Source organism: Suricata suricatta, chromosome 9 (genome assembly GCF_006229205.1).
Source record: "Suricata suricatta isolate VVHF042 chromosome 9, meerkat_22Aug2017_6uvM2_HiC, whole genome shotgun sequence".
Classification (NCBI taxonomy): domain Eukaryota; kingdom Metazoa; phylum Chordata; class Mammalia; order Carnivora; family Herpestidae; genus Suricata; species Suricata suricatta.
This window is the reverse complement of record NC_043708.1, coordinates 81,891,924-81,906,398: the sequence shown is the minus strand read 5'-3', so window position 1 is coordinate 81,906,398 and position 14,475 is coordinate 81,891,924. Positions and strand designations below refer to the sequence as shown.

General features: G+C 37.3%; 1 protein-coding gene across 14 annotated transcripts in view; it reads right to left on the bottom strand.

The window, feature by feature from the left end:
• The window catches only part of MGA (MAX dimerization protein MGA), a 93,032-nt gene that overhangs the window by 58,477 nt on the left and 20,080 nt on the right, over positions 1-14,475 (bottom strand). For all 14 annotated transcript variants that reach the window (XM_029950297.1, XM_029950296.1, XM_029950293.1 and 11 more), the window contains 3 exons: positions 7,346-8,297; positions 6,481-6,559; positions 6,276-6,371 (listed from right to left, as the gene is read on the bottom strand). In XM_029950297.1, coding sequence (XP_029806157.1) covers positions 6,276-6,371; positions 6,481-6,559; positions 7,346-8,297 — 1,127 coding nt within the window. The remainder of the gene's footprint in view (positions 1-6,275; positions 6,372-6,480; positions 6,560-7,345; positions 8,298-14,475) is intronic.

The following is a 14,475-nucleotide window of genomic DNA, read 5'->3' as shown; positions in this document are numbered from 1 at the left end:
AAAAAAAAAACTTAAAATAGGGGCGGCCTGGGTGGCTCAGTTGGTTGAGCAACCAACTCTTGATTTCAACTCAGGTCATTATCGTGTGGTCAGGGGACTGAGTCCTGTGTTGGGCTCTGCACTGAGCATGGAGCCTGCTTAAGATTCTCTCTTTCCCTCTGCCCCTCTCCCCTTTATGAATGCTCTCTCTCTCTCTAAAAAAATAAAATAAAATATTCTTTCCTCATATTTCCAATAAATCGGGGAGAAATAAGATTAGGAGTCAAAACAACTGGTTTCTAATCTTGTGTTTGGGCTCAATTTCTCTTAGCTTTTATGTCCTCATCAGTAAAATATTAACTCACCACACTAGGTTTTATGTTTTAAGTATTTACTATACCTTCTCTATGAAAATACTCTGTAATACAGATGTTAGTAGAGATAAAAGACATTTCCCAGAATTTAAAGAGCTTTAAGTGTTATTTTCCCAACTGACTCATTAGTAGTTACAATAGTGCAAAGATGTCCTAAGAGAGGTAGGTAAAAAGAAATGACACTTGAAAAGCCCAAGGGAATACAGTAAAATTTTACAGAAGGTGTAATTGCTTAAGTTAGAATAAGTAGACTTAACCAGGAAAGGTGGGAAAGACAGCAGAGTAGAACCAATGAGCAAGATACTGCAGAAATTCAAATGAGATCTGAATCCTAAAAGTGAATGAAATAAGATGCCCCAGTGCTTTAAGAAGAGAAAAATGCTCCTTATTATTGACCCGAAAAAAATGCCAGAACAGCCGCCTAAGTAGATAGTAAAAAGGAATTAAGTTGATTAAAAATGTACCCATACAACCAAGTAGGTAGGTATGCAAAATCTAGACCCACACAATCAAATTTAGGGAATGTTTTTCCTCTTTTCTGTGTTTACTTGTATTTTAAACTTCCACCTTCCCCCAAAGAGATAGGCAAGACCTAAAATCAACAAAAAGTCAAAATCTATTCTAAAATGCATATCAGGGGCACCTCAGTAGCTCAGTCGGTTGTGTCCAACTCTTGATTTTGGTTCAGGTCATAACCTAAAAGTTCGTGGCTTCAAACCCCATGCCAGACTTCATGCTGACAGTAGTCTGCTTGGGATCCTCTCCCCTCTCTCTCCAGCTTGTGTTCTCTCTCAAACAAACTTTTTAAAAGTTTAAATAAAAGTTTTTAAAAGTTTAAATAAGTAAATGTCGTACACTTGAAACCAATATAACAGGGGATATTAACTAATTATAAATAAAATAAAAACTCTTGGAGAAAAAAGATAAATCTCCAGGGCGGAGAAATTCCAAATAATTTATCCACATACTCTACCCTCAAGGAAGTAGAACATGGGGGGCCTGCGTTGCTCAGTCGATTAAGGAGCCAATTCTTGATTTCAGCTCAGGTTATGATCTCATGCTTCCTGAGCTTTAGCCCAGTATCTGGCTCTGCACTGACAGCACGGAGCCTGCTTAGAATTCTCTCTCTCTCTGCCCCACCCCTACTCACCTTCTTTCTCTCCCACTCTCAAAATAAACAAATTTAAAAAAATAAAATAAAAAAAGGAAGTGGAACATAACACTCCACTCATTAAATAGGAGTTTCCCAGTGACTTCCTTCCAAAGACTACAGCATGGAAAGGTCAATGATAAATCATGTTAATAAAACGTACTCTTGATATAATGGAATGAGAATGGCACTTCACCTCTGTGATCTTCCTCTCATGAACATATAACCTCAGTCTAACAATGAAAAAAACCTCAGATGAATCTCAATTGAAGAACATGCTCCAAAACATTTGACCAGTACTCTTCAAAACTGTCAAGGACATTAAAAACAAAGAAAATCTGGGGCACCTGGGTGTTTCAGTTGGTTAAGTGTCCGATTTCAGATCAGTGTTATGATCTCACACTCGTGAGTTGGAGCCCCGCTTCAGGCTCTGTGCTGACAGCTCAAAGCCTGAAGCCTGCTTCGGACTGTGTCTTCCTCTCTCTGTCCTTCCCCCCACTTGCACTCTCTCTCTCTCTCTCTCTCTCTCTCTCTCTCTCTAGAATAAATAAACTTAAAAAATAATAATAATATAAAAAGGAAAAAAATCTGAGTAATGTCCCAGCCAAAATTCCAAAGTGACAGGAGGACTATAAGAGTTCCTAGATGCAATCCTAGACCAATAATGTAAGGAAATCCAAAAGAAGTATGGACCTCAGTTAATACTAATATATCAATACTGTCTCACTAATTATAACAAATGCACTACACTAATGTTAGATGTTAATAATAAGGAAAACTGAATGAAGAGTATATGGGAACTTCTGTGTTCCCAATTTTTCAAGTATGAAACTTACCTAAAATTTAAAAACAATTTTAAATCAACATAAAATTGACTTGGTAGAATGAAAGAGAAATGCTTCTACAAAAAATACTTTTAAAGTTCAAAAACAGATGGTAATTTCAGGTTGACAGAAAATAATCAATTTGGATGGAGTAAAGATAGTATAGGAGAGGAACAAAAAAATATGGGTCTGTGGAAAACAAAATTAAGACTCTTATTTGAGCAACAAAACTACCACCAAAAACAGTAACACCTTGTCAAGCTTAATATTATTTCTTCTACAACTTCAAAGCAAGCTCAAAAATCTTTTTAAGTTTTTCAAGTTTTCAGGTCAAAAAGACTTACGTGTCTATATTGTAAAAAGTAATGAAGGGCACCTGGGTGGCTCAGTTGGCTGAACATCCAACTCTTGATTTCAGCTCAGGTCACGCTCCAAGGGCCGTGAAATCCAGCCCTGCATCAGGCTCCATCCTGACTGTGGAGCCTGCTTAAGCCTGCTTAAGATTCTTTCTCTCTCTCCCTCTCCCCCAATCACACACATATTCACTCTAAAAATATAAATAAATTCTTAAATAATAAAACTCCACAATTACTAGAAAGGCAAAGAAATATGAAATTATTTAATTGAAATTTAACAAATTATTTCAATCATCAATTTTTTATTTTTTTTAATGTTTTATTTTATTTTTGATACAGTGAGAGACAGAGCATGAGAGGGGGAGGGGCAGAGAGAGAAGGAGACACAGAACTGGAAGCAGGCTCCAGGCTCTGAGCTAGCCGTCAGCACAGAGCCTGACGCGGGGCTCGAACCCACAAACGTGAGATCTGACCTGAGCCAAAGTTGGAGGCTTAGTAGACTGAGCCACCCAGGCGCCCCAATCATCAATTTTTTAGAAAGGGACCTGGAGTTGGCAGCACTTAGTTACTACAACTACTTAGCCAATGGAACTTATTCTGAAATTCTGTCTTAATAAGCAAAGGATGAGAAATCAGGGGGTATCTGCCAAAATAAAAGAGAGAAAAAAATCCAAAATAGATCTCTATTACATACCTTATGAACTGGATTCCATAATCATATGGATTACAGATTTAACAGTTTAAGAAAAATAAAAGAATACACTTGAGGGGTGCCTGGGTGGCTCAGTCGGTTACATGTCCCATCCTTGATTTCAGCTCAAGTCATGATTTCACAGTTTGTGGGACTGAGCCCCAAGTCAGGCTCTGTAGGGAGACTGCAGAGCCTGCTTGGGATGCCCTCTCTCCCTGTTTGCCTCCCCTCCACTCTCTCTCACACTTGCTCTCTCTCAAATAAGCTTAAAAATTGCTTTTAATTACTAAAAAAAAATACAGCTGAATTATTTAGAACAACATGAGGATTAAGTAAAAACTTGAACATGACACCAAATGCAGAATCTGTTTAACAGGTGACAACTGATGGCTCACCCACATTTTGTTTATTAGTTCAGTATTTAGAGCTTGGACTGAAAAAAATTAAATCAGCTTCTACCACTTAGAAATTGAGCATCATTACATAAATAAATAGTTTCTACTGAACAATGACAATTTCTGAAAACAATGGGCCAACCTTTCCATTTGATAACAATCTACAGATCAGGTTGCCCCTTTAAAAGAGGTACATGTACTCCAGTCGGCCACAGTCCAAACTCATTCCACAAAATTAGGGTAAGTTCATTTGGTTAACCTGCTTAGTTTCCAAGAGAATTGGACTCTGAACCCCCATCAATCACATAGAGGAAAATACTAGATTTGACTACAATGTATTTAACAGAAGGAAAAAAAAACAAATTCAAATCTTAACAAGCCCGGAAATAACAGGCCAACAAACCAGAACAGAAAGACCAACAGGGAGCACTGAATATATTTACCTCTAGAACTAAGACTAAAACAAAAGTAAGGATTAAGTTGACAGATATGTATACATCATCAGAGTACATAACAACAACAACAACAATAACAACAAAACAAGGAAGCAGAAGGGAGAAAAAAGATAAAGAATAAATTAAGGGACAGAGATTAAAAATATTATTTAAATAAAAGAGCAGAGTCAGTTAAGCATCCAGCTTAGGCTCAGGTCATGATCTCATAGTTCATGGGTCTGAGCCCTGCATCTCTGCTGTCAGCATACACCCCACTTGGGATCCTCTGTCCCTCCTCCAAGCCTCCCCCCACCCCTCTCATGCACCGTCTCTCTCAAAATCAATAAAAAAAACTTCTAAAAAAATGTATGAGGGGCACCTAGGTGGCTCAGTCAGCTAAGCGTCCAACTTCAGCTCAGGTTTGTGAGTTGAGTCCTACATCGGGCTCTGTGCTGAGAGTTGGGAACCTAGAGCCTGCTTCAGATTCTGTGTCTCCCTGTCTCTCTGTCTCTCTGCCCCTCACCCACTTGTGCTCTGTCTGTCTCTCAAAAATAAATAAATGTAAAAAAAATTTTTTAATATATGAAAGCTGACAATAAATTATAATTAATGTCATTTACCAGTAAGACTATGATTTGACTGTGACTGTCCATTAAAATCCTCAGTACCTAGTCCTTATCACTTGGATTGAGACTGGCACACTTAAAGATCACGTTGTCACAAGGAGTCTCATATTAAAACAAAAGTTTTTCGAGTATTGCCAGCTAATTTACAAACCGAATGATCATTTCATAAATCATTTTGTTAACCATATAATGCTTAGACTCTCATATAAATGATCTGCTATATAATGTAAATCAACTAGACACTCCTTTGAAAGGAAAACTAGTAGTCCAAAACTAAACTACTCCAAGAAGCACACCTAAAATCAGATATACGACCAACTTAAAAATTGAGGCACAGCCTACAATCTTTTATTTACAGTGTAAATGGAAAGTGAGAGTAACTATGATGCTCATACGTCCACAGAAGTCCCTCCTAGTCCACAGGGGATACATTCTAAGATCCCCAGAGGATGCCTGAAACCATGGATAGTACCAAATCCTACCCACATATACATACACAAATGTTTTTTCCTATACATACATACCTATGGATAAAGTTTAATTTATAAATTAGGGACAGTAAGAGAAAACAACAATAAAATATAACAATAAACTGTAATAAAAGTTATGTGAATGTGGTCTATCTCTCTCAAAATATACTGTGTTCAACATTCTTCTTGTGATGATGTGTGATGAAAATGAAGTGAGGTGAATGAGGTCGGTGTTGTAACACAGCATTCAGCTACTAATGACCTTCTGATGTATTCTAATCATCTGCTTCTAATAAGTGAAACCACGGAAATAGAGACTGCACATAAGGTGGGGGGGAGGGACTGTAGTAGATTTCATTATTAAAATATAGGATTAAGCAAAGTATTAAAAGCCAAGACAATTTATTACAACAAGATAAACAGTAAAAATTTTAAAGTCCCAAGCAGTACATAAAACACACAAAATATATTTACAGCTGTACAATGAGAAAAGTATTCTATTTACACACTTAAACATATTACTAAGTATGTAAGTAGAACCCTCCCCTCAAAAGGAGACACACATAAACAAGCAACTAAAATTTACAAATGAGAAAGAGGGAAGAAAATACTGAGTTATAAGACAGAAAAGAGAAAACACCACTTTCTTACCAGGATACACTTTTTTAAATGGATAAGAATGTGCTTCACAACAACAGTATCTTCAGGGTTGGCAAGATTTTTGTTAGGATAAAAAACATACTGACAAGTTCTTAAGAGGAAAAAATACAAGCTGAGAGAGGCACTAAAAGAATGAAATCAAGGATGGGAGTGGAGGAAATGGGAGAAGAGGAAATAATGAAATCAAGGGGAGAGGAGGAAATACAAGAAAAAAGGGGAAGGAGAAAAGGCAAAGGATAAGAGGTCAAGAGAGAAAAGTGACAAAGGAAAGAACAAAACTGCAAGTTGGCTTGTATATTTTTTTAGACAATATTACCTTCTTGAAGACCAGGATGTATCACCTGCTTGTGCCTTAAGGCCTTCAAATCTTCTATCAATTCCTTTTCCAACTGGGAAATTCTTGCTCTGCAACCTACTCAGAAAACAATGACAAGATAAGCTACTATGTATTACAGAACACTGTATCTTTCATTTCTAGAGCCAAATTGGAAGTATCTCTCCTTTTACACTATTATATATACCTGTATCATTTGTGGTTGATGCCTGAAGACTACAGGGTTCTTCAGTTGTGCCATCAACTGCATGAATATCAAGAGCTTCCTATATTTAAAATAAGAAAAAGTTCATATCATTTCTAAAGGTTTAAACCAGGAATATTTTTTGATACTTTGGTATTTTCTAAATGTTGTACACTAATAGTACCTAAATGATCAGAAAGGGAAAAAAGCAAAAAATCTGAATATGCTCAGCTGACATAAAATGACATTTATGCCAATTTACATACTGAGCTCCTAGAGTTTATATGACGAAGTCAGCAATCAACAAGGAAAGTGGAAAAGACCATCTAAAGAGAATTCAACATCTCTAGCCAATTTAGAAATACCAGACTTCTAAAAAGACCTAAAAGAAAAAAATATCTTGTTGAAAAGTTGGGAGTAAAATAAAGAGACCATCGATATGTGAGACAACAGAACTCATAAGACCACACTGACATCTCCAGTAGTACTCCGCTATTGTTGATGAAAATTAGAGGATGGGTATCCCAAAACATTTAGTCAACCTTTCATGAATTTATGCCTTTTTTAAGGTCCATAATAATGTAAATTCCACAAGGATCCAATGCTTTTTAAAAATTCCAGCTACACACAGTATAAAAATTAAAAACTAAGATCAAAGTATACATAATTATTTAAGTCCATTCAAACAAAATATCTTAAGTGGTACCTGGTAATTAAACCAATCATTATGGAGATACTCCCCTCCCCACACATACACCCTCACATAATAGCTGCATTCGAAAGAACTAGATTCTAAGTTATTTTATCAACTAGTATATAGTTCAAGAATCACTACTTGACCTAGAAGGAATACTGAAAATGATCTTACCTTTGATTCAAAGGAAACAAAGAGAACACCATCCACATCTTCCAGATCAGGCTTCACATCTGGAAAGGTAATCCCAGGACCCATAGGAGTGGTCTTTGTAGAAGTTAAAGATTTTCCTGTGTTTTTAGGTGGTCGCCCTGCCTTATTAGAGAGTTTCAATTTTCGTGGCCTTCCTCTTTTTCCAGAGACATTCGAAGGGGCATTCTGATTGGCATTCACAACCTTGGTGGCTGTCGAAATCTTAAGCATCGTCGTTCTCCTTCTGCCCAAGTCCTCTTTTCCTAAAAATGAGTCCCCAGCTGAATTCTTTGAACTGTCAGGTGTTCTTTCTGTGTCAGTGCTATCTGATATCTCAGGATATTTCCATTGAGGCTCTTTAAGTAAGGGATATTGTTGTACCATCCCAAGTTCTGGTGAATGTTCTCTAAGTCCATTTTCTGATTCCTTACCTAAGGAGAAGCCAGTCTCATCAGAATTTTCAATGTATGTAGGCAAATAGTCCAATTCTGTCAATACAGACGATTTATCTTTTCGAGATGTGGAAAGTATATTATCAGGGAGCTCAGAAATCTTCACTGTACTTTTAGTGACAGCACAGGGCTCCAGATAGACTACTGGCATCTTTCCAGCGTCTAACTTGAACATTTTAGCTTGAGCAACACCTGATGGGCTATTTGGTAGCCATTTAGAAGATTGATGGTCAGCTTCTAGGTTATCAACTTTATTGTGTCTCTTTAGCTGTTTCTCTAGTATAGGATCATCATCACTGTTTGAGTATACATCTGTTTCTTCATCTGTCTCTTCTTGTTTTACAGTTACCCCTTCTGGGCACTCGGAAAGTTCATATTCATAATCATCTACAGGCTCCTCTTTAATTACAACATTGAAGTTTCCATCCGGGTCTAACGGTGATGTTACATGGGATCTGTCTTCAAAATCGTTTGCAACAAGACTGAAGAGACAGGGAAGGGAGGTTAAAAAGGGCAAAATTATCAGTAAGACTCAGGAATAAAAAAGAAGATTACTGGAAACCAAGCGACACATCAGATTTTATGAACCAGTCTCCAAAAAAACACTGTAGAACTTAACGTTCTCAAAAGCAGTTTACCACCATCATACTTTTATAATTTTCATCAATTTTTCATAAAAAATATATAAAGAATAAACTGTTAACAAATAACCCTCTAATCACTAAATCAAAAGTCAGATATAACACTTATTTTACTAATGCTATTTGTCAAACTCAATTTTGAAAGTCAGTTGGCACTGACCCAAAATCGAACTCTAAAATTAATTGAGACATCAATAACCACTGACAATAAAGAGCAAACCAGTATCCACTACAATTAAGAATTGCAATATCAGGGGGAGGGGGGTAAGCCTGGGTGACTCAGCCAGTTAAGTGTCTGACTTTGGCTCAGGTCATGATCTCACGGCTCAGGAGTTCAAGCTCAGCATCAGGCTCTGTGCTGACAGTGAGGAGCCTACCTGAGATTCTCTCTCCCTCTCTCTCTGCCACTCCCCTACTTGTGCACATGTACACACTCTCCATCTCTAAATAAATAAACTTCTTTTTAAAAACTGCAATGTGGGGCACCTAGGTGGCTTAGTCGGTTGAGCAGCCAACTCCTGATTTCAGCTCATGTCATCATCTCAGGGTTGTGAGATCAACTCCCCACAACAGGCTCCATGCTGGGTGTGGAGCCTACTTAAGATTCTCTCACTCTCTCACTCTCCCTCTGTTCCCCCCCACACCCCTCCACTAGTACTCTCATTCTCTTAAATAAAACAAAATTTTCCAATAAACAAGAAAGTACTTTCAAACTGCTTGATTTGTTTTGAGATAAAATTCATTAAACATAAAACATAACAGGGAGCCTAGCTGGCTCAGCCAGTAGGGCAAGCAACTCTTCATCTTAGGGCTTTAAGCCTAAGCATCATGTTGGGTGTAGAGATTACTTAAAAATATAATATTTTTTAGAAACCTAAAACATAAGTTTAACCACTTAACAGTGTGCAAGCCAACAGTTTATACTTAGTATATTCACAACGTTGTTGCCAGGTTATTTTCAACTTTAAAACAGAAAACCTCACTTTCGATGTAATGAATCAAACATTAATTCTTCCTAAATAAAAGGTTAAGGTAGTTGAAGCCAAGTACATATGATCCAGGTAAATTCAGTGTTTATAATTCGTCAAAAAAAAAAATCATCTTTTTAGTCTCCCCCTCCTCCCAATAAGCCACTGAAAGCATATAAATTGTACCAATGTATCTTGAGGACATGGTAAAACTACTCATTAACCTAATCAGAGTCACTTGGTAAAAATTTTCATTTATCTGAAATACACACAAGCAACCGTAATAATGTACAGTTACTCATTTCTTGCACAATTTAAGATTTCGACCTTACTCAGAAATCTTCCGTTGGAGGACTTCACTTCCAGTGAGAATGTAGAAGATTACAATCACCTGTGTCCTAACAACTAGAAAACACCATACTAAAAAAAAGCAAAAAACTTTTCGGGGCACCTGGGTGGCTCAGTTGGTTAAGCATCTGACTTCAGCTCAGGTCATGATCTCATAGTTGGTGGGTTCAAGCGGCCCCACATTGGGCCCTGTGCTGACAGCTCAGAGCCTGGAGCCTGCTTCAGATTCTGTGTCTCCCTCTCTCTCTGCCCCTCCCCTGCTTGTGTATACTCTTTCTGCCTCTCAAAAATAAACAAACATTAAAAATTAAAAATAAAAAAGACTTTTTTTGATGTTTTTTATTTATTTTTGTGAGACAGAGCGAGGAGGGGAGGGTCAGAGAGAGGGGGAGATACAGAATCCGAAGCAGGCTCCAGGCTCTGAGCTAGCTGTCAGCACAGAGCCTGATGCGGGGCTCGAACCCATGAACTGTGAGATCATGACCTGAGCCGAAGCCAGATGCTCAACCGACTGAGCCACCCTGGCGCCCCTAGAAAACCTTTTCTTCTTCAATGACCATGAAGACCTCTAGTCACAAATGCAAATAAACTGAATTCTAGAGAGGGACCAGCCTTCTCTAGGTGACCACAGATGACTACTGCTTTAAACCCTGAGTACCATTTACACTGTCTGAAGCACAAGCGAAGGAAGAAAAAAAGCAGTGATCCACAAAGGATCTTTAGTTAGACACAGAGAAACTACTCAAACTTTCAATGCCTGAGAATGGATAGACTAGAGAAGCACAACAGAAAACTAGTCCTAGTTCCCACCAGTCACCCCTAGAGCCCTTTCACAGAATAAAAAGAAGTGATGCAAGAAGCTGGCCTGAAAACTGAGAACCTACAGTCTCCCAGCACTTAGATTCCAAGTTCCTATCACAGAGAAGAGCTCCATCCCATCCTTAACACATCTGAAACCTGAACAAGCTATAATGTATTAAGCAAATCACGTAGGGGGCACCTTGGTGGTACAGTGGGTTAAACATCTGACTCTTGAATTTGGCTCAGGTCATGATCTCACGGTTTGTGAGTTTAAGCCATACAACCGGCTCTGGGCTGACACAGCAGAGTTTGTCTTGGAATTCTCTGTCTCCTTCTGTCTGCCCCAGTCCTGCTTGCGCTCTCTCTCTCCCTCTCAAAAAAAATTTTTAAAGAAACTTAAAAAAAAATTTGACTAAAGGATACCAAAAAGGCAGGGGAGGGTCAAACATCTATGGGATAATATCAGATGACCTGACATACTAGTAATTGCACTTCCTAAAAGGCATTAAGAAAGGAAAGCATTTGGAGAGAAAAAAAAGAATAAAAATGCCCCAAAAGTGAAAGATTTTAACCCACAGATCCAAGAAGCTCAGCCAACACCAACAAGAATAAACACAAAGAAAGTCATACCTAGGCACATAATGAGGCAGCTACCAAAAATTAAAGATCAAGAGAAAAATCTTATAAACATCACATGAAAAAAGGCACATTATGGTAGAGAAACAACAATAAAACAAACTTGACTATTCACCGAAAACCATGTAAGGCAGAAAATAATACACTGATAGCCATCATAAAGTACTGAAACAATCAACCTAATGTTCTATATCCACCAAAAGAAACCTTCAAAGATAAAGTCATCTAACAGCTGAAAGAAGTCAGACTGTACAAGAATTACTGCCTCCTAAAGGTCAGAAATAAGATAAGGATGTTAGTTAGCGCTCATACCTTACACTCAATTGTGCTAGAGGCCTCCACCAGGGTGATCAGGAAAGAAATAGAAATAAAAATATCCAAACTGAAAAGAAAAAGTGAAATTCTCTCTTCACAGAGGACATTATCTTGTATGTAAAAAATAATAAGAAAACCACTATAAACTACTGCAAGTAATTAAATAAGTTTAGCCAAGAGTACAAGACCCAAGATTAATACACACACTCAGATATTACTTCTACAAATGATAAAGTATCAAAAATTCAAGAGAAAAAAATTCCATTTACAATACAACCAACAAGATTAGCATACTTAGAAATAAACTGAACCAAAAAGTATAAGACCTGAACAAAGAAAAACTAAAAACTTCTGGAAAAAATTAAAGACAAATTAAAAATACCCTACTTATGTACTATAAGACTTAATACTGTTACAACAGCAACACTCTCTCAAGGTGATCTACAGATCCAACCCAATTCCTATCAAAATTCCACCTGGAACTTTTACAAAAATTCAAAAGCTGGCCTTGCATTTTGTATGAAAATGCAGAGATCTCAAAATAACCTCAAAACCTTGACAAATATGAAGTTCTCTAAAACTTGTGTTTCCCAATTTTAAAACTCACTATTATAACAGCATGATGATACTGGCATAAGGCTAAACATAGAGCTCAAGTGAGCATAATTCAGGGTCCAGTAATAAACAGCCACATTTATATCAAATGGTTTTCAAGTGCCCAGGGCACCAAAACAATTCAGTGGAAAAAGAATGGGCTTACGTTACTGACAGTAGCTAAAAATAGGGGACACCTGGGTGGCTCAGTTGGTTAAGCATCTGACTCTTGATCTCACGTTCATGATTTCAGTGTTCATGAATTCTAGTCCCAAATTGAGCTCTGCTCTGATCACACAGAGACTCTCCTTGGGATTCTTTCTACAGCTCTCGTTGCCCCCCAATCTCTCAAAATAAGTAAACTTAGAATTTTTTACTAAAAATAAAAATATTTAAAAACTAAAAAATAAAAATTTTTAAAAAGTAGAAATAGCCCTAATATCTATGAACTGAAGAATGGATATGTAAAACGTGCCATGCCCATACAAGATTATCATTCAGAAATAAGAGAAATGAGATATAGATACACACTACAACATGGATGAACCTTCAAAATGTTAGGCTTAATCAAAGACCACACATATTACATAATTCCACTTATATGAATGTCGAAAACAGGCATAACCATACAGACAAAACAGAGACTGACAGTTGTGTGTGGGTGGGGTGGGGTGGGGCTGAAGAGGGGATGCAAAACAAAATGGGGTGCAATAACAGAGGGCAAGGAGTTTCTTTTTGGGGTGATGAAAATGTCCCAAAAATGTCTGTGGCTGTACTATTCTATTGAGTAAACTAAAACCATTAAACTGTACACTTTAAAAGGGTGAATTTTAGGGCATCCAGGTGACTTGTAAAGTTGAGCATCCAAGTCCAATTCTTGATTTTGACAAAGGTCATGATTCCAGGGTCCTGAGATCAAGCCCCACATCAGGCTCCATGATGAGGGTGGCACTTGCTTGAAATTCTCTCTCTCCCCCGCCCCCTGCCCAAACCTGTCCCCAGCTCAAGTTCAAATTAAAAAATTAAATATAAGAGTGAATTTCATGGCAGTGAATTAATCTCAATTTTTAAAAAGTAAAAAATATACACTAACAGCAGTTGTTTGAAGGGACAGGAATGAAACAATATGAAAATGGATCCAAGAATGAATAAAAAATAAATGTAAGTAAATATAAAACACTTTTTCGTGTTTTTCTTTAAATGACTACTGACCATGTAAAGCAAATAAAGTAACAGTGTTTGGGAAATTTATAACCTATATACAATGATATAAACTCTAAGAACTATCCTACGGGCGCCTGGGTGGCTCAGGTGATTAAGTGGCTGGCTTTGGCTCAGGGCATGATCTCACGGTTCGTAGGTTCGAGCCCCACAAAGGGCTCTGTGCTGACAGCTAGCTCAGAGCCTAGAGCCTGGAGCCTGCTTCGGATTCTGTATCTCCCTCTCTCTCTGACCCTCCCCTGCTCACACTCTGTCTCTCAAAACAAAAACAAACAAACAAACAACAAAAAAAACCCCACCTATCCTTATAATGAGCTTTTCAAGTCCTGTTACAATTAACTGAATTCTTTTAAAATAAGGACACAGTTATAATCTTTACAAACACTGCAAAGCACTGAATGTGTCCCTCCCAAATTCATGTTAAAGTTCTAATCCCCAATGTGATTGTACATAGTCTTGAAGATGTAATCATAGTTAAATGAGGTTATAAAGCTGAAAGGCAGCAGTGTACAAGCCAAGATGAGAGCTTTCAAAAGAAAACAGAACTCTGTCAAACCATTCTCTTGGACTTTCTAGCCTCCAAAACTGTTGGAAAATTAATTTTCATTGTTTAAGCAACTGTTGATGGTATTTTGTCATGCTAACCTGAGCAGACTAATAAAACCACTTTTAAAAACAAATTATCAAATGTAATACTTAAAAATTGGCCATATCAGTGATAAAAATTAATGTAAATGAACTATCCCAAATAAAAGTCAAAAGATTTTAACAGTGAACAAAAAGAAAAGCTCCAACTATAAGCTGTTTAAAAACCCACATACACACACACACTCACAATTTAAATCTAAGGACAGAGACAGATTCAAAGTGAAAGAAGAGAAAAGAAAGTCATGTAAATAAAATCAGAAAGCCAATGTGGCCCAATAACATCAGACAAAGTAGACTTTAAAAGTAAGTGTTGTCAAAGATAAAGAGGGACCTTGTACAAGTTTTATGGATTCAGTCTATCCAAAAGAATCCTAAAAGTATATATACCTTATCGTACAGCTTCAAGATACCCGAAGCAAAGATTTATAGTACTAAAAAGAAAAACAGACAAGTACATGACTTCAGTGGGAGATTTTAACACACCTTTC